The following is a 24,533-nucleotide window of genomic DNA, read 5'->3' as shown; positions in this document are numbered from 1 at the left end:
CACTGTTTGGTATCCACCCCCACCATATCTGCAACTCAGCATAGGCTTGATGCACAACCAATTTCTTTCATATTTAAGGTGCTGCCAGCTTCTTTGTTGCTGTCATTCTTATAGCATTCCATAGCAGGAGAGCAATGACCATGTGCAGTTCCCTGTCAGTCTCCATTTTGTTTTTTCTTTTTAAAAGAAACAACAGCGCAACCACTGCCAGCTTCCAAATTTTGAGAGACCCCCAGGCCTTTCCCTGCATCAGTGGGGCTCCTTGAGTACTTGTCTGGCTTCAATGGTGGCAGCAACTGTTTTAATTTATCACTGCCTCCTGTGGATTCTGCCACCTGAGGTGGTCGCCTCATTTTGCCTCATAGGTGGGCTGGCCCTGTATTAGAGGTGCTACCTCGTAAGAAGTAGCAAGCTTTGTCCTGGAAAGCCCTCCCTCTCATCTCAGCTGTTTAATACAGGCAAGGGAAATGGCTTTGTACATTTTCAAGGGAATTGTTGTCTTCTTTTTTGTATGTTGTAAGAGCAAAACAGAATTATGAGCTCCTTCTTTCCCTCTTCCTGCTCAAGGGCAAAGAAAAAACCTCGGGAGCAGGCCCATTTCACATTAGGTAAAACAGATGTGGGAAGCAACAGAGAGCCCACAATACTGAAGTTTATTATAGAATTTCAGTTTTATTTTACAGGATATGGCAGCAGGAGAAATGGCAAAGTAAGATGGTAGGCTGTGTGAGACATCGTGTGAGACACAAAGTACCCACCCCCGACAATGCCTACCTTTCCCCATATGAAAATACAAGTATGCATCAACTCACAATGAAATCAATGGTGAATTAAGGCTAGAAACAGACAATTGTGTGTACCCCCGCCCCACAGCTGAAGGTGGTTTGAAAGAGAGGTTGCTCATTGTATGTGCTCGTTCCACTTTTGTCCATGGAAGGCTACATTCAGATATAGGTGACAGTGTCTTGTTTTCTGCTCTGGTGGAACTACCTATATAGGTAGCAGTGTCTTTTTTCTGCTCTGGGGCAACATCCATTGTAATAGTGTGCAATAATAATAAAAAATGGAGCCATATGGATAGGCACTGCTTACAGAATTTTGAAATGTTAGACTATTCCTGACCAATACGCCAAGTCGCAAACAGATGATGCATTGGACAGCTTGACAAGGGTAAGAGAGTGTGGTTTTGTAATCATTGTAGGGGTCAGCCAATCAGCACTCTGCACAGCCAGTTGGGTTGAAAGGAAGGAGGTACCTTCATGATTGTCACAAGGGCTTAACAGTCAGGACTTTGCACAACTGGTTTCTGGAGAGAAGGACTAATTGCGCCAGAGCTTGAGTCTCTGAGGAAATATCTACATCTGGCTAAAAATGTGTGTGTGCAGATCCACATCAGCCTAACCACTCTAGAACACCAACAAAATCAGCTTTTGTATTATTTCAAAGTTTGGCTGGAGGTAATAATTGTGGAACAAAAGAAAGGTGTGTTTCTTCCACTAGAAATGGCTTCTCTTTACTTTCAACTCTTTAAAAAAATGTGCTTGCATATCTTCAGCTCAGTCTTTCTGCTTCCATTTCAGGTGTGTAGGACTCCATTCTGCTCCTAGTCCTGGAGATCAAACCCTGGAATCCGATCTCTGGACCCCCTCTTCTAGCATTCTGGAAGCACCCCTCACTCCCAGAGGATCCGGAGTGCCAAGACGAGAAGAATAGTTTGTGTGGTCTCGGTTTCTGGGTAGAAACATTGCGTCCTGGCTGAGAGAGGAAAGGAATTGCCGAAGGTTCGAGCTCTTGAGCCCGCCTCCCCAACGCCTTGGCTCGTTCTAGTCTGAACACAGCATCCCCCCTCTAAGATCAACCCCGAAAGGTATGGAGTGATGTTGCCGTGGGAGACCAAAGGCAGTGCCTGTGAAAGAAACAAAGGAAAGCAGAGGTTAGATAAATCCTGGGTCCTGGTCTAAATCTGAGCAGGACTTCTTGTATGAATTCTGTGCAAACGTGGAAGTTGCTATTATTGAAGCCAGCAATTTGAGAGTCTCAACTTCTATTTGAGTGTGCGTGTGTGTGTGTGTGTGTGTGCGCGCACACACACACACACACACACACACACACAGCTATTTTTCTAGAAAAAGAGGTGCCAGAACTCACCATGAACACCTCCCTTGTTCTCTTATAATGGCTATGGCACCCACCTGAGAGGTGCCGGAACTGAGTTACAGTGAGGTCTGGCTGAAAAAAACGCCCCTTATATAAATACAAGCTTCTAGACCTGTGGATGGAAAGACAGCTTGAAAGTGCATGGGCAATGCCTAGTGAAAGTGTCCCAACTCTCCTAGAGCACAATCCTCTACTCCCATCCACCTACCTTCTCCACATGAATCCATGTTGCCTTCCTTCCGCGAACTGACACTGTTGGGGCTCTCCATATTCTCATAGGAATCGGCATCTGCAAGGAGCAGGGGGGCTGGTCAGAGATGAAGCGACCCTGAATTCCAGTTCCTTAAACAGGGGCCTATGGGACTAAGGATAATTGGCCTCACTGTTGGCCAAACATTTTTTTAAAAGACTGACTATAAAAAACCCAACAGATGTAGCTTTCCCTAATTTATAAGGAGAATGATTAGGAAAACTTGACCTGCTGGATTTCTTCCCGTCATGTGCCCAGCCGCTCTAATCAACTGGTATAATAGGGATTAGAAAATGGCATCTCCCATTTCGCTTGGAGGAACAATCCTCAGAGGTCGTTCCTAACGTCTACTGACCAACAGCATTGAATACAAGAAAGAACAAAGCTGGAAAACTTGGGCATCAGCTCTCCTACCCTGATGCTAACCCTGTCTGGAGATCCTGGGAGTTTTCCTTTCCAAACTGCTAGATTCTATTTCCCTCTTAAGTTGCTCACAGGAGTTCTGTCCCATTGGAACTGATGCTTGCCAGGGTTGCGTGGCATGTGACTGTGAATCAGCATTTTGAATTTCCCACAGCGCCCCAGAGATTATTATTGGGGCATTCTGGGGCATTATTGGAAATGGCACTCACCTTCCTCGTTGCTTATGTTGGAATGAAAGTGGAGAAGCTTGCTTGAAGTGGGGCACAAGGACCCATTCATCTCTTCATAGGACTGGGAGCCTGAAGGGGCAGCAGAAATGCCACAAGCGGGGCTGAATAAATTATGCCAAGTAGGATGGCAGCTAATCAGAGCTGTAGTTTAACTAGCAGGAGCAACTATTTTTTAATGCTTACCTGTAGATGTCTCACTGCATCCATCCTGCTTGTCCACATGGGGGTCTAGGGCCAGCTGCCTGCGTAAGTCTGGGGGACAGAGAGAGATACCAAAGGCCAGTGTCATATCAGGTTGCCTCTACAGAAGTACTGTTACCCTGTCATTTGTGCCCATGTATTCAGCATTGATCAAGCCCCATTTGGAATTGCTACACTCTGTTTGAACTGGGGCGATGTAGTCCCCAAACAATGCTGACAGTCCAACAAGGAAACTCTGAAAAAATCAATACCACTGGCAAATGGTCAGCTATTTTCTTATTTTGTATTTGCTTTTCACTCTTAACTTTATGCAGAAGCATAGTTATCTTAATGCTGCAGCCCTATGCATACCTGCTTTGAAAAAGTAAACCCCATTGAACTCAGAAGGCCTTATTTATGAATAGAATCATAGAATCATAGAGTTGGAAGAGACCACAAGGACCATCGAGTCCAACCCCCTGCCAAGCAGGAAACACCATCAGAGCACTCCTGACATATGGTTGTCAAGCCTCTGCTTAAAGACCTCCAAAGTAGGAGACTCCACCACACTCCTGGGCAGCAAATTCCACTGTCAAACAGCTCTTACTGTCAGGAAGTTCTTCCTAATGTTTAGGTGGAATCTTCTTTCTTGTAGTTTGGATCCATTGCTCCGTGTCCACTTCTCTGGAGCAGCAGAGTAAATGTACTTAGAATCATGCTTCATATTAAGCAGTTTAAAAAGGTAAAAAAAAATGTGTCAGAGACTAGCAACTTCAGAACCTAGTCCAAGACCCACTTGGACATCCAGCTCACAGGTAGGTCTTTGTTAAACATAGATAGGCAGAAGAACACCATACACTGTATGTATGTATGTATTAAGATGTATTTTACCGTATTTTTTGCTCTATAAGACGCACCAGACCACAAGACGCACCTAGTTTTTGGAGGAGGAAAACAAGGAAAAAGATATTCTGAATCTCAGAAGCCAGAACAGCAAGAGGGATCGCTGCGCAGTGAAAGCAGCAATCCCTCTTGCTGTTCTGGCTTCTGGGATAGCTGCGCAGACTGCATTCGCGCCATAAGACGCACACACATTTCCCCTTACTTTTTAGGAGGGGAAAAATGAGTCTTATAGAGCAAAAAATACGGTAATTAATTGATGTCTGTTTTATGCTTATTGTGTTGTTTTTATGATGTTAGCTGCTCTGAGCCCGGCCTCAGTACCTGCTATAAGTCGGGCTGCACCAGGGGAAACAGAAACCTCTTCTTCCAAGTTCTCATAGTTTTCACTATCTGTGAGGGGGAAACACAGAAAGACTGAACGTCACCAGAGGAATTGAATGGCAGTGGGTTGTGCTTGCAAATATACTGAGGGTGTTATTTAATGGGGCAAACTCTCCAAATCCTCCCAGGCAGCTTTTACTCAGGGCAACAACCGTGCTAGAAAGGAAGGGAAGGGAGATGGTTCATAGTGTCCCCGTGGCTGGTATCACTTGGATTACAGTTACTACAGGCAAGATGGCTAAAAGGGGTGGCCATGGCAAGCAGTAATCAAGCACAAGAGCAGTCTGCTGAGTCAATGGAGGAAATGCTACTGCGGCAATCATGTGCCCTTCCACATTTCTCAGCAAAATTCTGCAAGTTAGCACCAACTTCCCAGATTACACAGTTACAAGGGAAGTGTGGTTGTTCTGCTCTCCCAACACATTTTGAGATACACGCTCAGTTTATCCTTACACTTCTGAAATTAAGAAACGAAGCTGTTTATAACTCAGCAGCAGATTAGAGACTCAGCTTTGCATTTGGAAGGTTCCAGCTTCAGTCCCCAGTATTTCCAGGTTCTGATCAATATATTGAATAATTCAGGAATTGTACAGACAGCCTCATTTAAGGAAGAGTGTATCTTGAATGAAGGATACTGGATTTTCTAAACAGTTGGTCTTCTTTTTCATTCACACACACACACAAACGTGTTTGTGTGTTTGTGAGCTGGCTGCCCCTGTCTCTGCTTCCACACCCAGATCCCGCACCTTCAGCAAGTGGATCTTGGACCAGGTTCTTCACGGACTGCTGAGTATTGTTTGCATACAATGGGTCAGCTGTGGGTCAAAAGCAAGATGTTGGTGAGAAGATCAGGTTAACAGACTGACATGACCCACCCCTCACCCCACACGGATAGCTCACCGCACTTCCAAATACCTGAGCCCCACTTCTGGGAGCCAGACTTGGTCTCGTCCTTTCTGTTTTCATAAAGCGATACATCTGTGGATGGAAGAACAGCGGCTGTTGCTTAATGAAGTCTGGCATGTGGGGAAAGGAGAACCATAGCTTCACACATGTGTCACATGCAGAAACCCCCAGGTTCAGTTGCTGAAACCTTCACTTTAAAGAGACTCCCAAGACAGCAACATGTCTGGGAAGAACCTCTTCTTGAAAGCCTAGAGAGCTCCTGCTGGCTGCTGCATGTGATGGAAAAGTTTATTTTTGCTGGGCAGGTTGGTTCACCGAGTGTTTTCTTTTTCCTTTTCCCTGCTAGCAAATGGTTAACGAATGGCAGTTTATGGTTGGCTGGGGTTCCAGGAGGGGGAGTTGAAAAGGAGAAGATTTTGAGAGACAGTTTGTAGGTTGGGATAGAGGTTGGTAGAATAGGTTGAGAGGAAGGGAGATAGAGAGTGAGAGGAGAGAGAGTTGGTTCTGGGTAGAAACATCCACTCTGAGGAATATATCACAAGCTGGAGAAAGTAGTCTCTGAGCTTAGGGTGAAGGACAGTGTGTGGTGTCCTGTAAGAGTAATAGGCCAGGAATTAACTGGGAGGCTGAGGCTGAGCCAGGAGAAGTAGAAGCTGGACAGAAAGAGTCTACTTAGGTCTCATTCCAATCAAGAGGGGAGAGATTCTTCTATGAAAAGAGAAGACTCCCAAAGCAGTTAAGAGGGGTGTGGTGATCCCTTGAGTCTGTTACTTGGAGTACCTCAGGAGTAAGGTTGTCTAAGGGGTGTGTAATTGACAGGATGTACACCTTGTTTAAGAACCAAAGTATTAAGCAGCAACAGCTATGCAGCAACTGAGAAAGCACTGAAGTGAAGTAACATTATAATCTGAAGTATCCTATGTTTTACCCACTTGTGCCATAAACTTCCTTTGTTAAATAAAATCTTTGTTTATTTGATCAAATCCTGCCTGAGACTCCAAATTTTCCCCTCACACAAGTCCCCCACAAGATAATCTGGAATAGTTTGTGGGAATTCGTGGAATTGGTGTTCTGTGAGGTGGGTGCACTATATTTAAGTGAGGGCGGGCCCAATGGCGCCAGGGGGGAAAGTGCCGTTGCCCTGTCACACTGCAGTGTCTAGGGATACACCAGCTTTTGCCAATCTGTTGACCCTCAGATGCTTTGGACTACATCCCCCATCACTGGCCAACTGATGGAAGGTGAAGTCCTAACCATCTGCAGGGCAATAAGCTGGAACAAGAACATAGGAAGCTGCCTTACACTGCGTCAGATCATTGGTCCATCTAGTTCAGTATTATCTACACTGATTGGCAGTGTTTCATGCAGGGGGTCTCACCCAGCCTTGCCTGGAGATTAAACCCAGGGCCTTCTGCTTGGGAAGCAAATGCTCTGCCTCTGTGTTATGGCAAAGGCTGAGGTAGGCTGATGGTCTGATTTATTATAGGGCAGTTTATGAAACAAGGCCTATGGGGTTGCTGTGGTTCACATACTGTTAGTGGACTCATTTGAGCATCTCACCAACGCTCAATATCTTTAAAGTGAGAATTATATACTTGGAACCAGTATGTATTTGGATGGGGGGCGGGGTGGGATGCAATTGCTCGAAAGATATATTAGAGAGATATATTTCTCCTGAACTGTGGAAATGCACAGTAGCCACCCATTCTGGCCTCTTCCACATCTTTATACAGAAGGGAAATTTGACGTCACACAGTCACCACCACACAGCTCCCAACTCTTAAGTCCTAGGAAACCCAGTCACATGGGTGGGGTATAAATAATAAATCATTATTAGCATAAATAATTATTAATACTAGATCAGATATGGGGACCAGACCTCCAACTAATCCAGCTCACCAGTGGTGTAGCTAGCTGCTTGGGTGCCAGGTCTGGCCCGTGCAGCCTGCAGCCGGGGGGGGGGGGGAGCAGCCCATGGGGGCAGGGCCTCTCCACAGCCTCTTCCTCAGCTGTAGGGCAGCTGAGGGAGAGCCAGAGGGCAGACGCAAGCTCCACGCTGCCACTTCAGGCAGTGTGGAGCCTGCAGGCGCCTAAGCTACTATGTCACTCCCAAGAGAGACGCGTGGCTCGGGCACGCTGCAGGCCCCGTGGTAAGTGCTGGCCCTGCGGTGTGGCGCCTGGTGCCAGCTGTATTTTGCTGCATTGTTGACTGAACTAAAAAGTTTTCATGAGCCTTACTAATTATTATTATTATTAACAACTAATATTTTTGTTATTTTGTCAAAACCCCCCCTCAGTGATGACACCCGGGGCGTCCCGCACCCCCACACTCCCTTCCTCTGCCACTGCAGCCCACCAGACCTCTTAATCTGGGCCTTTCCCAAATCAACCCCCTTTCCACCCAGGCCATGACGCTCCTTCTGCCTGTTACAGTCCAGAATGAGCTGCCCATTCAGGGAGATACGGTTTCCTCTCTGCACTGAGAAAGGACTCCCAAGGTAGTGCTCCTGTGATCAGTCTGCTTTCCCGCCTCTGAAATCCAGGATTTATTTATTCCAGGTCTTCCTCACTGGGCATTTCTCTCTCACACACACCACCTAATTCTCAATAAAACTCCATTACATTATGAAGCAACTCTACAAATCACTACAGTCTCCCCCGCCAACAAAGGCTAGCATGCTTGGGCAGCTGTACAGAGAGTCCTCCTCACCTCCCTGAGATGCTGAAAGGTTTCGTCTATCTCCATTTGCTCATAAAATGTGGGAGACTGGTGAGCTGAAAGTAAGGAAAGGAATGTTTACCATTCAAAGCCGCATCTCCCTGCTTCACTTCTTCCTGGGTGTTCTCGTAGTTGTCATCATCTGAAGCAAAAAAAATATTTGGATGACTAGGCCCACCCATTCTCTCTGCCTACTGTGCCCTGTTCTCTCCCATACCCCAATTTATGTTGTGTCCTCCCAAATTTTATGCTGTGCTTTCTCCCACTCCACCAACCCACTTTGCTTCCAGTCACCCAGCACCCAGTAACCATCAGTCACTCAATGACTGTGACTCCTCTGCTTCTTTGGGTTGTGCGTCATACGCTCTAGCTGGCCCAAGTTCCCTGATACAGTGCAGCGTATGGGGGACCTGTTATAGCTAAGTGGGTGTCACAAACAGGCTCAGGGGTCTATGCTGTTTCTGAGTTCCATACCCATGCCTACAATCTGCACTCTCCCTGTGTGTATCACGGCAAGTGCAGAAGGATGTGGATCTGTAGCAGCCCCTCTGCTTTTTCCATCCTCTTATGCTGTCCCTCTCAAGCAGCATGCTGTTTCCTACCATGCACATAGTAAGTAAGCTACCTGTAGCCTCTGCCATATTTATTCAGCCCATCTGAGTTAATCAGCAAAGGGTTTGTTGGGCACCCAGTTGACCGCAACGCACGGCAGTCACACAAGTTCATCCCAATGCCCCCACACCACATACCATCTGACTTGAGCTCTATTTCACTGTCTGGATGTTCATATTCTTCTTCATCTTCATCTGGTGAGTAAGAGGAGGGAGAGAGAGATGTACATAAAAACCGATATTACTGTACTCATCTTACTGGTCTGAAATCACTGCACTCTTCTAGTAGACTCCATAAGTGTTTAGGACAGGTAACTAATCTCCAGTCTGTAGGCCAGTCTCAGCCTGCAAAACTAAAGGTAAAGGTAAAGGGACCCCTGACCATTAGGACCAGTCGTGGCCGACTCTGGGGTTGCAGCGCTCATCTCGCTTTATTGGCCGAGGGAGCCAGCGTACAGCTTCCGGGTCATGTGGCCAGCATGGTTAAACTGCTTCTAGCGAACCAGAGCAGCACACGGAAACACCGTTTACCTTCCCGCCAGAGTGGTACCTATTTATCTACTTGCACTCTGACGTGCTTTCGAACTGCTAGGTTGGCAGGAGCAGGGACCGAGCAACGGGAGCTCACCCCGCCGCGGGGATTCGAACCGCCAACCTTCTGATCGGCAAGCCCTAGGCTCTGTGGTTTAACCCTAGCCTGCAAAACTATTTCTTCCAAATAATGGCCACCTGCCAATTAACTGATGACACTGGGTGATGGGTAGGTTTCAATACTGTTGGGTGCTGCTTCGCCAGCATGGTAAGACAAAGGCTTGGATGAGGTGGTAAAAACCTGTTCCTCAAGTGTGCCACTTCAAATTGCAAGTGGGGATTGCATTATTAAATCTGATTAAGTGGGTGGTGGTGACAACATCCCTGCACATAGACAACTAGCCTGGCAGGGAGAAGAGCTCTAGCATTAGCTTCCCACCCGTTATGCTAATTATATGTGTGCAGGGTTTTCCTCCCTGACGGGCATTCATTCAACCATGAGATGGTATGAAGCAGAACAGTCCAGGAGGGGGGTTACTGCATCATCTGCTATTTCTGTGAATTGGACCAAAGTTCCTTCCCTCTTCCACCCACAACCACCCCCTTGCAAAACTGTGCTCTGAATGTGAAAGTGAGCAACACAGCGTCACAGCTGTGGGATGCTGTGAAAGAGCCTCAAGCTGCTGGGGCCAGTTGTGCAGCCATGCATTGTGCCCCACTTTGGGGCAGCATGTAGAGCTTGCTGCGCACACTGCCACCCCTGCCACCAAGAGCTCAGCTTGGTGCTGCTGTGGGCTGGCTCTTTTCCCAAACTGCATATTGTGTGTGTGCAAAGCCTCTAAGTCCTGCCCCTTGCACACTACAGGCAGCGGCAAGATGCTCACCATGGCAATCTTCATCTTAAATGAGGAGGAAGTGAGTCCTTTTCCTTTCTCTTCAAACAGTTCTATGTGTTTCCTGTGCTAAAACTTCTGCATTTTGAGAAGGCTTCCCACAGGTGGGGTTTTTTTCCACACTTGCGGTAACTAAGGCTGTACTTTTCCCTCGCAGTTACAGGAAATTTGCATGTAAATGTTCAAAAACCTCCAGAACACATCTAACAAGTGAAGGACAATGTTCATTTCAAAGGGGCTCATGAGAAGATTTGAGTATACGATGCTCTGTGGACCACATCTGCCTGCACCATTCGGCCCTATTTAATGGCACCCAAATCTTCCACCTCAGATGGCCTCATGCTTGGAGCCATTTCTGTTTAAGCCTCGTGTCTGAAAACACCTCCATTTGTTTCACTCCTGCTATGCTTGAACTCCTTGCAGTGACCTTAGTGACACTAGCTTCTTGCCCTGAACCCACTGTACCAAATTATGCATGATGGTGGCAGGCCTGTTTTTTTTAAAAATACATTTGCTCCTATCAGATGTTAAGCACTGATGTGGGATTTGAAGCGTGAATGGGGTATGTGGGTGGGAGGTGCTGAAGCCTCCCCTCTTGTCATTTTGGCCCCATGAGAATCCCCTGCGTGCACAAACATTTTCTGCTTTAAATAAGACCCCACCCCATCCCTGCTTTATGCGTAACTGAAGAAAACCCGTATCAAGCTTCAATGTAATTTGGCTCCTATTCTGTCTCCTGTGTTCTGACTTCCACTCACAATTAGGAGAAATTTGATTCACTATGCATTTACACCCAAATCTATCAAGCCTGCACTTTCTGAAACATTATGCAAATCAAAACATAACCATTCCTCCCTTGATTAAAGAATGCATTTTTGTGCATTTTAGATCACCCTAGGGGGTTGATGAGAGCGTGTAGTCTAAATATTTGGAAGACACCAAGTTGGTGAAGGGCAATCTAGTACAGTCACAAAAGTACATTCTTTAATCAAGGGGGAAATAAATTCTCATTGTAAACAACACTTTTAGATTTGCCCTGTGATATTATTCAGTATCACCACCAGGAATGAACAAATCTGTTGATTTTGTTTTCCCTTTTTTTCCAGTCTTAGGCTCATTTTGCTGCACTTCTGCATCAGTTTGTGAATTTCCTTTTTTAAAGCCCTCCTGTAAATTCATTAGTAATTTAGTAGGCATTTTTCCTAATATACACCTTTTTCACAGATATATGCATCTTGATGTCTTCTTTCCTCTAATACACACATTTTGCACACATTTGTTTAGTTGGGGACTTTACTGCAAAATTCAGAGAAATGCATATTTCAAACCACATATACTGCATTCTGGTTTATGTGATGTTTCAGAGAGTGCAGGTTAGGTAGATTCTCATGCAGATATGAACGGAACTAAATGATTTCCCCATCCCCTAATAGCCATTCCATGATCTATGCACTTTATGCAAATGTTCTCCTTCATAATTCTGTTTCTCCTCTAACTACAAACAACCTTCCACCCCTTCCCCCGCCCCAAACATACGGTACCTTCCATGTTGGTGGTATTGGGTAGGATCTTTCCTTTCTGAAGCAGCTGACAGCCACGCCTTGGACCCCCGTCTGGCAACACATTCTCGTAGGCATCCACCCGCTCACAGACTGTGGGAGGGTGAGGGTAAAAACACAAGCTGCATTTAGATACAATTCCCACCCACCCACCCACCCAGGTAACAACTTACAGAGGTAGCCATGTAAAGCCTGCTGCCTCCCAAGACTAACATAATGCACATCAATCTCAACTGAAGCAGACTCTTGTGAACAAAATGTTTTGGTCGTAATAAAACTGTTAGTTTAGGGTACCACCAGTTTCTCAATTGCTATTCCTGGCCATCTCTGGGTTAACCAGGTCTCTCAACAGTAGTAGCAATTAATAAATAAGTCAAAGACACCCCAAAGGACCAGAAAAGACTTTTTATGTACGGAACAACAGCCGCTCGGATGCTACTAGCCCAGAGATGGAAAGAAGACAAAGTCCCTACCAGAGAGGATTGGCAAACCAAGCTGTTGCACTATGCCGAAATGGCAAAGCTGACTGGAAAACTCAGGAACCAAGAGGACAAAAACTTTACAAAAGAATGGGGGGGGGGATTATAAGTTATCTAAGAGACCACTTTAAGCAGATGGAAACACTGGCAGGATTTTGATTTCACTTGTAGTGTAACCATTACCATGGACAATATGGATTGATATAAGTTAACAGTTTGGAAGAAGATGCAGTTTTAAATGTTTAAAATGGAGCTCGAGGGGGGGGTGGAAGTCATGAGATTCAGAGAAATCTCTGTATATGGAGATATATATGGATTTTTATAACTATGTATTGGAAAAATAAATAAACAATGATAAAAAAGTCAAAGAATGTTGTTCTGGAACCTGGCGCCACTTCTACTTTCCCTCACAAGAAGACAGATTCCAGCCCAGATGCTCAAGGAATGAAGGGGGCGGAGTTAGGGTAGTAAGTCATTAACTCATTAACTCACCATCTTCATTTGCTGAGGGTCCCACCAGAACCCCATTGGAGGCACGTGGCCTGTTCCTCTTGGCACAGAAATACCTTCTGGAAACCACAGAACCATAAAATAATGAACGGCACCAAACTCTGAATTCAATGCATGTTGCCTCAAAAATCCTTACTGGGCCCAAAGGCAGGATATAAACCACGAACATGCAGCAAATGTATAAACTGACAACACAGGCTTTGCACCAGATTCTGTGAACTTCACTTGGAAAAGATTGTTAGGTACCACCATCAATGTGCTAGGAATGCAGCTGAGATCCCCATGGAAGTCTGATCACCCCATGGAGAGCCCAGTGGAACATCTGGTGGCAAAAATGGCTGGACATGGCAGTGGTACCATCCGGGTAGGACTCAGGGCAAATGTCCAGAGCCCCCACATTGCAGAATGAGCAAAAGGGTCCCCAAATGCAGCACAGCTGGCTTTCACACACTGAAGCAAGAAGCAAGTGAAGTAATAAACATTAACCTTCCAAAGCCACCCCCGAAACAAACACAACATATTAAGTCTGGAGTCTACAATTACCAGACGGAACTACTGGGCCATGGGAAGTCTGTTGATGGGTAAGGAAAAGGCCCAGAATAAAAATATATCTGCAAAGTAGGTGGTACCACAACCAATGCAAGAGATGTACCCAAGGTTTCAAATGCCCATTACCCTCAGACAGAATTTGCCACCTCCCATCCCAGCTTCCCAGAGATGCTTAGTCCAGTACCAGATTACCCAATAGGCAGACTAAGGACTTCTTCACTCTTTCCAGGCAAAACTCTGCACTTTAACGCTCTGTGTTTGGGCATTTTGTGTCTTTGTTTGTTTTTGCCCCGCGTTTTCCCTACAAAACCCCGCTCTTTGAAACTCGGAGCAAACATCCATTTGCTCCAGAGCAACAACAACAACAGAAAGGGCGCTCGAACAAGGAGCTTTAAATCACAGATCATGCCTAGAAAGAGCTGAGGAAATGCAAGCGTGGATAAAATCCCTAGGTGAAGGCTACCAGACGTCCCCGTTTCCTGGGGACAGTCCTCGGATTTACAAATAAGTCCCCATAGAAAATCCATTGAAGTTGAAAAGTGTCCCCGGATTCATTGAAATAAATCTGGTAACCTTACAGCCTAGGCATGCATTTAGGGTACCAGCAAAGCAGGGACACACACACAAACACAAAAGAAATTTGGTGTTTTTAGTTAGTTTGTTTGTTTTTAAAGAAATTGACATTTTATATTTCAATAAAACATTGAAGTAGTCCTCATGCGAGAAAACAGAACTTTGTTGGACTTCCTTACACTCCACTTACATACTCTCCCTGTTTCCCTGTTCTCTTTTTATGACTTATCCCAACCTAAACCAGGGGGCACCCTACTAAAGTAGATGGAAATGATGCGATGAAATCAGATCCTGCGATGTGTTGCAATATATGTTTTGTTTTGTTTAATTTTTTATTTTATGGTTTAGTATTTGCTTTCATTTTGAATAACACAGGGGAGCACCATAATCTTTTCAGGGTTCGGGGCCTCTAAAGGTCTTAATCCAGCCCTGGTTTATTCTTCCCATACCCCACATCCCCCCTCTGGTTCCACAGGGGTTAGCTAGAGATCCCCTCTTCTCCAGTGCTGTCTTGTGGGGATAGAGACCACCCTCCCAAATTCTCCCTACACAGGTTATTTATTACCCATGGTCTGCCTACTAATGCTCTTGCACTCTTCCGTACAGCACTACTTACCTCCGGACAGGACCCTTCAGCTTCATCTGCCTACGAACACGAATGGCTGAAATGAGAAGGATAGAACGGGAACGCATTAAATAATAATAAAAATCATTTCCCGTGCAGCCACTGTGGCATATTGGTCTACATTAATAACATCAGATAGGCTAAATACCTGGGTTGTCACTGGAGAGCTCTTATTTTACTGTAGCTGAACTGCTGTTTGCAAATATTATTCAAAGGGAGCTACTAGTTTTAGGCTGCTAATAAACAGTGTAGGTGTTTTACCAGAGGTGCCTAACTTTTTTTGGCTTGAGGACTGCGTTGACCTATGGTTAGCGCCCTTTCTCAATGCTGTCTTTCCTGTCACATAATTCTACAGTGTTTTAAATCACTGTATTATTAATTACTAAATTCAGTTGAAGAAGAAGAAGAAGAAGAAGAAGAAGAAGAAGAAGAAGAAGAAGAAGAAGAAGAAGAAGAAGAAGAAGAAGATTTAAGAAAATAGACAAAGCAGGGAGGGGAGCCACAAAAAAAAACCTTTGGCATCACAGTAAGGGGTTTATGGGACCAGTCAGTAAGAACATTTTTTAAACAAACAAACAAATAGAATTGGGAGAATACAGTGAGGGACATGTAAGAGTGCTCAATAGTTTATTTATTTTAAAATGATAAATCTGGGGAGCACAAGAATCCTTTTCAGGGGCCAGATACTGGCTACAGACTAGCCACCCCGATTTTATCTGGTCAGTTTGTCAGGAGGAAACTCAATAGGGCCTAGAGAAAGGAGGGGATGTGTGTTGTTGTTAGGAAGAGGCTAGGCAGACAAGGGAGGTTTGGAGACATGGGGGCAGGCTCCCCATTCTTGCTCTATTATGTTGCTGTTGCTGTTCTTTTTTTAAAAAAGACAATTCAAATTTCATTTCAGATTAACAAAATATTAACAATCACACAAGAGTCGTATATCACAATCTGCCGCCACACAATCCTTTTACAAGTCGCTCATTGTAATGACATCTGCCACAGCAACCATTCTGCATTTAGTTCCTCAGCCCCTTTCCAGGGCAAACCCTCTCAGCATGAAGTTAATGTTGGGTTAACATGCTGCTTAAAAGGGCAGGATATGTATTTACATCGGAAGAATTACTGTTAAGCTACAAGACCAGGAAGATGAGTTGCCAGAAGAATTTGGCCACCCCCTTCTGTGCTTGATCTTGCCTTTGTTCCTGTACTTACCTCGCCGGAGCCACAGAAAACAGAAAAGGCAACCAAGGCAGGCAATCATATGTACCAAGGCCGCAGTCCAGATTATCCAGTGTTGGGCTCCTAATTGTAGCCAAGCAGCTTGTGGGGGAAGGAAGAAAGAAAACAATTAACTGGAATCTCTGTTTATATGCATGTCTTTATTATGGCTGCAACTCAATTTTAGTGATTCATCCTATGAGTTTCAATTGATTCAACTGCCAGTTTAAATCTGTAGATGGATAGAACCAATACCATATTTACGTGAATCGAATGCACCATCAAATCTAATGTGCACCCTAATTTTCGTGACATAATTTGTCCAAAAAAGGTGCGCATTACATTCAAGGAAATATGGTATTTCTAAAGCATGAAGCAGGCTAGCTCTGTTCTTAGGTAATACATACATGTGTTGCAGGAAGCATCAATGACTAAAACACAGCAATGCCATTCCCCCTGTCCCACCACTGTGTTTCAAGTTGCAACGGCACATTGCTGCGCACACCAGAGGGAAGAAGGGTTTGTAAACTAGTAAGTGTGCAAATAAGGGACGCGGGTGGTGCTGTGGGTTAAACCACAGAGCCTAGGACTTGCCGATCAGAAGGTTGGCAGTTCGAATCCCCGCAATGGGGTGAGCTCCCGTTGCTCGGTCCCTGCTCCTGCCAACCTAGCAGTTCAAAAGCACGTTAAAGTGCAAGCAGATAAATAGGTACCACTCCGGCGGGAAGGTAAACGGCGTTTCCTTGCACTGCCCTGGTTCGCCAGAAGTGGCTTAGTCATGCTGGCCACATGACCCGGAAGCTGTACGCCGGCTCCCTTGGCCAATAAAGCGAGATGAGCACCTCAACCCCAGAGTCGGTCACGACTGGACCTAATAGTCAGGGGTCCCTTTACCTTTACCTTAAGTGTGCAAATATGGAATTATTATTTATTTTGGTTGCAGATCTTTTCCCACTGCAGAACTTGGGGCTCATCCACACTTGGGTTTGTCCCATGATTTCCAGGCATGGGTCCGAGACGTTTTTCTTTTGTCCTGCCACTTCCCCCAGGAAAACTCACTGTTTACTGCTGAATCAGAACAAACATCAGTTGGGTTTTCTGCAGATTGACATTTGATTTACATCCAGTAGTAAACAGAGTTTTCCTGGGGGAAGCGGTGGGACAAAAGAAAAACCTCTCGGACCCATGCCTGGAAATCACGGAACAAACTGAAGAACTCAACGGACAAAAGGGAAGTGTGGGCGAGCCCTTCGAGGCTTCCTATTTGTTTATGTATGTGTGTGTGTATGTATTTAGATCCTGCCGCCCCCATATTTCAAAATAAATATTCCATAGTGGTATTTCTTTTTAAAAACATCAACCTTGCACTGGAAAAATTAAAATTTAGAAACATTTCAGATCTGAAACTGGAGATTTGGACTTTGCAAAGATGATCTACATTTCAAATGCATACAAACTTGTCCCCCTGTTCGCCTTCACCCACCTGGCTTTGCTGCCACCTCCAGCTGAAAATGGCGGGCCTGATCCTTCCACTGACAGGTGTAGTTCCCAGCATCTGTGGATGTCACCGATGGCAGCATCAGAATGATGTCATTGGTCCTCATCAACAGCCAGTGGTTAGTGATGGAGCGCCACAGCGACACGGTCACCAGCACAGTCCTTTTTCCCATTGAATCGTGCTGAATCCAGAGGAGAGTCCCATTAGTCCAGTTCCTGGGTATTGGGGCATCACAAGGAAAAGATTCCATACCATTTGTAGGATGTGGGGAGGCAGCCTGGCGCCCTACGGAAGACGGTAGTGAGAAGTTGAGCTGAAACACAGTTTTCTGCAATTTTAAAATATTTTTTAACGGCTGATGTTTTCCAAAATTTCAAAAAAGATTTTTAAATTCTGACTAAAAAAAAAAAAATATGCAGAGGGGTAAGCCTTAGCGATACATTTTAAAGGAAGCAATATGTAAATTGAATATGTCTGCCCAGATGCCATCATCTTGGGTTTTGCAAAATCCTTCAGCTGAAAAGCATCCGGCATTACCCAACAGCAGCTTGTGAAACATTGGGAGAGAGCCACACAGCGGCACGTCTGCTATTAGGCTTGTAAGGACCAATCGAAGGAATGCAAGGCCCTGGATGCCACTAATCAGAGAGGAAGAAAACCATCTGAGTCTTTGAGCGGGGTGGGGACTCCCGAATTCCAACAGGATGTGGAACTACATGGAGAGCCATGGGGCATTCCTTGGTCCAGATCTGAGAAGGAACTGACAGAGCAAGCTACACACTAACTGCTTCCTATCCACTCTCACTGAAGTTAATATTGACCCATTGAAAGGTGCCAGGCAAAAAGTTTCCTCCCTGTCACACCCCGCCCACCAGCTTTTTGCCCTTAATTTGAAGGGCTACCAAGTACAGTAAAACTACCAGGAACCAGACAGGAAAAAAGCCTTAAAATGTACAGTCCCGGAAGTCCTTCCTCACAAATGTAGGTGTACTTTAGCCACAGCCCACCAAGCCTTTATGAGGTGGGGGAAGGAGTAATCCACCCCTCGCCCAATTTCCTAGTGAAATGTAGAAATACAACTTGGATGTGATCTCACAGGCTTGTGGTGGATAAAAGCTGCTGTTACTACCCGAACCGGCATCTCTCATGCTGTCTTTCACTTCCTCTTCAATGTCCTCAGGGTCTTTATCACCATCATCATCATCACCTGTAGTAAACAGACCCAGATGAGCAACCCAGCCCATTGTTTCTCAGCCCAGACAATCTGCCCTGCCCACTCTTGTCTACCCCACCCCTACCCCCCCACATTATGCTGTGCTCATTCTGGCTGAACCAGCCCATCTTGCTTCCAGTTACAGGTCCCAACACCACTTTGTCTAGAGGGCTGCAGCTCCCCTCCCTCCGTGTAGTGTGATTGTGTGCAGTGGCGTAGCGTGGGTTGTCAGCACCCGGGGCAAGGCAAGGCAAGTAATTTGCGCCCCCTAACCCGTGAATTTGCGCCCCCTAACCCTAACCCCCAGATGTTGTGCCCGGTGCCGCCGGACCCCCCTGCACCCCCCACGCTACGCCACTGATTGTGTGTCACAGAACCTCCAATTGTACCAGTTTCTCCAGCATAGCATTCAGGGGTTCTGTGCCAAGTAAATGAGCAACTGCAGCAGGTACAGACTTTTGCACTGTTTGTCAGCCATGGGGGCCTGGCAGTTCTTAGAGCAGCATATACGTGAATGCATCCTCCAAATTACAGTGGTGGCAGCAATGGTAATAATAATAGTATCTGTAGAGTTTGGTTTCTGCTTTTTACCGCCATCTTAACTGCTCACTGGTAGAGATGAGTGAATCTGCCAGTTTCAGTTTCTCTCAGTTTCTCATTCTGCCAGTCTTAAGTTCGTTCTCCATATTTCCACATCACAAAAAAACACATTTTTTTAAAAAAATCCTCACCAGCAAATTTCTCTTAACACGTACATTTTTTGCAAAGCAATATCCCCAACCATAATGCAAATTTTAATGCTGTTTTCACTAATGCATGCATTTTAATGCACACTTCTCAATACTTGACTGGAGAAAAGTATTGTGATATTCTGAGAAGTGTAAATTTCAAAGGAAGGTTGTGTTTCAGCTCATGAATTGTTTCAGAAAGTGCAAGTTAGGTTGGTTCGCCATTATTATTAGTAGCATTATTGATTATTAATTGATTGATTTAATATCCCACAACTTCCTTCCCAAGCACCCCAGGGCAGCAAATGCTCCATGATAAAACAATTAAAATACCACTGTATCTAAAAACCATTCCAATTCAGATATAGACTGGGAAAGATCTCTGTTTAAAAGGCTTATTGGTAGAGGAAGGTCTTCAGTAGGCACCAGAAAGACAATATGCAACTCAGTTTAATTTCCCCTCACCATACCTACTCACCTGTCCATGTGAGTGTGTGGATCTTTCCTGAGATGCCATTCCAGCTGCAGGTAAACCATATACCATCTTGCCTAGAGATGCTGTAAATGAACAGACGCCACTTTTCACCCAGATTTGCCTCTGAGTGGTTATACTTGACATGCACATACGAGAGTTCCTTCCCAGACGGACCAAGCCAAGTCAGATTCAAATCGTCAGAAGCCAGTGTGTGGTTAAATGTGCAGGGCAGAAGAACCGCCTGGGTCTCTGGGATTTGGGAGGAAAACATCAAGCATTTCATTTTTTTTTATTATTCCTTTCTTACACACTTTTCAACTTAAAACGTTTCCAAAGTGATAAGCGTACAGTTTGAGCAAACAACCGCCATCTTTAATATACAGCCAGCTAAAACATGCATAGCAGCAGCAAGCTTTTAAGACAGTGAAAATTAATTCTTAAAAATCTTAAAGCAGCAATAAAACAACAAGCAAAACAGTCATTTAAATAGGAAAAGAAGCAGCTGGTAAAATAGCATTTAGGGCCAAGTACAAGTATACCTGTGCCATCATAGTCCAACCTTTCATTCAAGCTCATTAAGTGAATCAGAGTTCAGGCAAATGGCAAGGCCTTAACCTCCCACCTAAAACTCAGCTGTGAAGGTACCAGGTAGATTTCCTTGGCAGGGTGTTTCATGAGCAAGATGCCAACATCGAAACAGGTCCTCTCCCTGATTGCCTCTGAAAGCCAAGGTGTCTAAAAAGAGACCTCTGAGTACCCAAGACTGTTTTCATGGCACTAGGTAGGTCTTCAGGGACCCATCTCCCAGCCATAAAGTATGAAGGCACCAGACCAACAATACCTTCTCCTCTCACCTCTGTTGCCCATGCTGGCAAACGTCAAGCCATGTCAACTTTCTCTTTCCTAGCCTCATGAGCAATATCACAGCTCCGCACAGCTGATTACTTGCTTTAACAGCTGAATCTCTGATCTGAAGCCTTCTGGTGATAAATGGTGACAATGATCACCTAAGGCTTTTCTAGGTGCTGCATAGTGCAGATTTAAATAAATGACACAGGCTTTCAATTTGGAAGACGCAACAGCAAAGGAAAGGAGGATGGAAACAAGCAAATTCAGGTGCCATGGACCTTTCCAGTTACCAGCTGGAAGCTTGCCTGCTTACTATTCCCAGATGCTACCAGCTGCGGTCAGGAAACAGCATTCTGCACATCCTCAGAGGCATTCTTTGTTACTGCTACCTTGGTGGTCCTCACCTGCCCGCCCACCGCTATATCTGAAACCCATCCCCATCAACCTCTGTTTCTTGCCTTCCGCCATCGTCTCCCATCTGCAGGACCTACCTGTGGCCTGGACAACATCGGTTAGCTCTCCTGACACTCCAGTGGCTGCTCCCAACCAACCGAGCCACAGCAAAAACAGGTAACGCAGTGCGGGTACCATCGCCTCCCTGCAGCCAGCCCCACTTGCACACCGATCCATCCCCCTGGGCAGCCAGGCAGAGTGAGGCCCAACAGGCAGTCCCAAAGGGGCAGTAGTTTGATGACTAGCTGCTTTGGCAGAAAAGGGGGTCCCTGGAGCATGAGTTTCCCACCATGCTCCCCTGAGGGCTGAGGAAAGGAAGGGCGGGGAGACTATGTAAAGCACAGAAGCAACTAAGAAGAGAAGCTACAGTATTAGACCGCTTGTGCCAGGCTTCCTTCTTTCTTTCTTTCTTTCTTTCTTTCTTTCTTTCTTTCTTTCTTTCTTTCCACAATTTATAATTACACTTTATCTACCCCTAGATATCTGAGGCAGTTTGCAATGTAACTTGCTGAAACCAAACAAAAATAAAGGTGACAAAAGGTGACTTGTTACTATTACTGGCGGTGGCGATGAAAGAAATAATCACGGCGGGTGATATTCAAGCGAGTTCCACTCAGAGGACCCACTGAAATTAGTGAGCATAACTAAGTTACGTCATGTAACCAGACGTACACTGAGTAAAACTTAGTTGAACACCAGCCAACAACAACAACAACAACAACAACAACGTTCCTTCAGGCAGTTGGTGGTCTCTTCGGGAAGTTTTGGCAGGAGCTCCCTGGCCTGGTCTTTTCCATGACAACTGAGATGCTACAAGCTCCTCGCTATTTTCACCTCCGAAATGGTGGGTATTTGTGGGTTTTGCACACTGTCACAGGGCCAGTCATGAGATCGAATGAGACCATTGTCTCAGGGAATAAGAGCAGGGGGTGAAAATTGTTAAAAAAAACAACCAAACAAAACAAAACTGACACCCTCTTTACTTGCCTCGCTGGTGGGCCACCTGCCTGATAGCTGAACCAGCTAAAAGTCTTGCTGAAAATAAGATAACAGTTTAAATTTCCAAAGACTTTAGATTTGTAACGTATTTCAAGCTGATGTAGGAAAAAACTTGCTCCTTTTCCCTTATGGGGTATCTAAGAGCCTGTACAGAGTGCTTAAGTGGGTTCCCTATCAGTAGGAGAAAATAACAGAGGTCAACCAGAGAATATTGAGAAGCAAAGCAGCTAGTAAGTCTGATCACTATTAAACTGTTGCAACAGGGTGCTCACAACCACACGCAGGAGGCAGGAGGGTCCCAGAACAATGGTGCGCAAGCCCTTATATAGAGTTTTGAAATTGCCCACCCTATAGCTCAAGACCACCCCCAAAAACATCATACATACATCACAGAAGGAGGCCGTCTACAACAGAAATCCTGTCTGCCAGGATACCTGACAATGGTCTCTGATTGCTTTACTTGGGCAGTCCGGCCATTCTTTTGTGATGGTAAATACTTTAATTACTTGAATCCAGCCACAGGCTCCCCCTATTCATACACAAAGACGCCCTAAAGAGAGAGGCTTTCCCATTTCCTTCCTCCTGGCAGAGAAATATTTGAGGTCAATTTGGGAGAGTCAAAACGGCTTCAGGATTGCTCTCCTGTACTATTTCAGACACATGGTTTATATACTTAGGTATGTGTTTGCCTTGTAATTTTATGAACATTTAATTTATATATTGGAGACCTTAAATTCTTATAACAAAGCGGAGCTTCAAGCAGTAGTGTCACAGGCCCCTTTCTCCTCCACCTCACCCAGAAGGCCTCACTCCACGGAAGGATGTCCCTTTCTCACAAGCGAGGCAGGAAGGAGGGGGAGAGGAGAATCTATTTCTGCTGCCACAAAAGCAACAGTTAAAACAAAACAAATAATTGGGGCGGGGAAGCCAAGAACGGGCAGCACCAGCAGGGTGAGGAGGAGAAGGAGGGAGGGGAGAGACAAAGAGCTACCTTCTCCCTCAAGAGGTGCAACAGAAGGCCCTGCACTGTAGGACTGCTTTTGTTTTAAAAAGCAAAACAAAATGTTTGTGAAGGATGTGGCAAGATGAAAAAAAAGAGGCATCAGAAAGCAGCAGGGCCTCCACCCTAACGCCAGGAGTTGGAACTAGATAAACACTAGATAGATAAAGAAAATGTTGCTGCTTACATAGCATATCAGGGTCTCCCTAAGACATTTTGCTGAACGATGTGTGTTGTAAGAAAAAACTGCTCCTTACTGCTCCTTTTCCCCTTATGGTGTATCCAAGAGTCCGTATACAGTCCTTAGGTAGGTTTTCTATCGGTGGGAGAAAATAACAGGCCAGCCAGAGAATATTGAGAAGCAAATATACAGGATCAAGTTTAAGGTGCTGGTTTTAACCTTTAAAGCCCTATACGGCCTAGAACCCTCGTACCTACGGGACTGCCTCTCCTGGTATGTCCCACAGAGGACCTTACAGACTTCAAATAAAACATCTTGGAGATCCCAGGCCACAGGGAGGTTAGATTGGCCTCAACCAGAAGCAGAGCTTTTTGGGCCGTGGCCCTGATCTGGTGTAACGCTCTGTCACAAGAGACTAGGGCCCTGCGGGACTTGACATCTTTTCGCAGGGCCTGCAAGACAGAGCTGTTCCGCCAGGCCTTTGGCCAGGGCACAGTCTGACGCTCTCTCTCCTGCTGTAACATTTATAGAACTCTAACCCAGTGGCTGCCATTAATTTGATTATGAATTGATTCTAGAATGTATTTTAATTAATTGACTGTGTGATTTTATGTACAGTGTGCTATTGTTACCTGTTGTTAGCCACTCTCAGCCCGGCTTTGGCCAGGGAGGGCAGGATACAAATAAAAATTTCTTCTTCTTATTATTATTTGAATTCCTATAACAATGTGTAAGATTTTTAAAATTATATTTATATACCGCTCTTCATCCAAAGGTCTCAGGGCAGTTCACAAGATAAAAGCGCACGATGGAAGTGGCAAGTGGGTTGCACTTCCTGTTTCGCCTCAAGTGCCAAAATAGGGCACAGCAGTCCTGAGCGGTAACATCGGTGCCACTGCAAAACAAAGCAAACCAGCAAACAACTAAGAACATGCAAAACACAATCAACATAAAGCAAGTCATAAGACTCCTTCCTAAAGGGCTGTTGGTGGTAGTTGGCCCTTGGTCAGGGGGCAGTCACTATCAGACTCCCCATTGCATCGTACTTCCGTTCTGGTGTAGGGATAGGGGAGCAATTGTGTTCAGTTCACACTTAATGGCAAGCCTCCTTCATTCATACTTTCTGAAACAATACGAGAACCGAAACATAACCATTCTTCGAAATTCACACATTTCTGAATTTGCCAATGCGTTTCTCTAGTCAAGTACTGGTATAATGAATTGAAAAAAATGTTCAAAATAACTTTTGTAAAAACAAACTTGATGGCCTGCCCAGGCCATGAAGGAGGAACTATTTATATAGCCAGTGCCAGATTTATGTATAGGCTAAGTAGGCTGAATCCTAGGGCCTCTAAATCTAGGGGGCCTCACCAGCCTGCCCCCTCCCCAGCAGGCAACCTCCCCTCTCCCAAAATTGCAAACCCAATACTTCATGTGAGGGCA

General features: G+C 45.3%; 1 protein-coding gene across 7 annotated transcripts; it reads right to left on the bottom strand.

The window, feature by feature from the left end:
• Positions 1 to 652: 652 nt before the first annotated feature.
• CD19 (CD19 molecule) lies at positions 653 to 24,016 on the bottom strand. 7 transcript variants are annotated; one of them, XM_083471917.1, is made up of 17 exons: positions 23,850 to 24,016; positions 19,608 to 19,857; positions 18,289 to 18,398; positions 17,178 to 17,477; positions 15,689 to 15,796; positions 14,471 to 14,516; positions 12,715 to 12,791; positions 11,726 to 11,836; positions 8,899 to 8,955; positions 8,232 to 8,291; positions 5,425 to 5,502; positions 5,271 to 5,339; positions 4,465 to 4,533; positions 3,244 to 3,312; positions 3,040 to 3,129; positions 2,366 to 2,446; positions 653 to 1,906 (listed from the first exon to the last, which is right to left on the bottom strand). In XM_083471917.1, exons 1-17 carry the CDS (start codon positions 23,857 to 23,859, stop codon positions 1,824 to 1,826), a joined length of 1,668 nt encoding a protein of 555 aa, XP_083328043.1. In that variant the 5' UTR covers positions 23,860 to 24,016; the 3' UTR covers positions 653 to 1,823. The 7 variants fall into 7 exon arrangements, with proteins under 7 accessions (XP_083328043.1, XP_083328045.1, XP_083328044.1 ...); XM_083471919.1 differs by lacking the exon at positions 23,850 to 24,016 and adding an exon at positions 22,638 to 22,860 and having other exon boundaries at positions 5,440 to 5,502; positions 18,289 to 18,399; positions 19,612 to 19,857; XM_083471918.1 differs by lacking the exon at positions 23,850 to 24,016 and adding an exon at positions 22,638 to 22,860 and having other exon boundaries at positions 18,289 to 18,399; positions 19,612 to 19,691.
• Positions 24,017 to 24,533: the final 517 nt, after the last annotated feature.

This window comes from Podarcis liolepis (genome assembly GCF_965112155.1).
Source record: "Podarcis liolepis genome assembly, chromosome: 13".
In the NCBI taxonomy this organism is placed as follows: domain Eukaryota; kingdom Metazoa; phylum Chordata; class Lepidosauria; order Squamata; family Lacertidae; genus Podarcis; species Podarcis liolepis.
The sequence above is the reverse complement of the archived record's forward strand: the minus strand, read 5'-3'. Positions and strand labels throughout refer to the sequence as shown.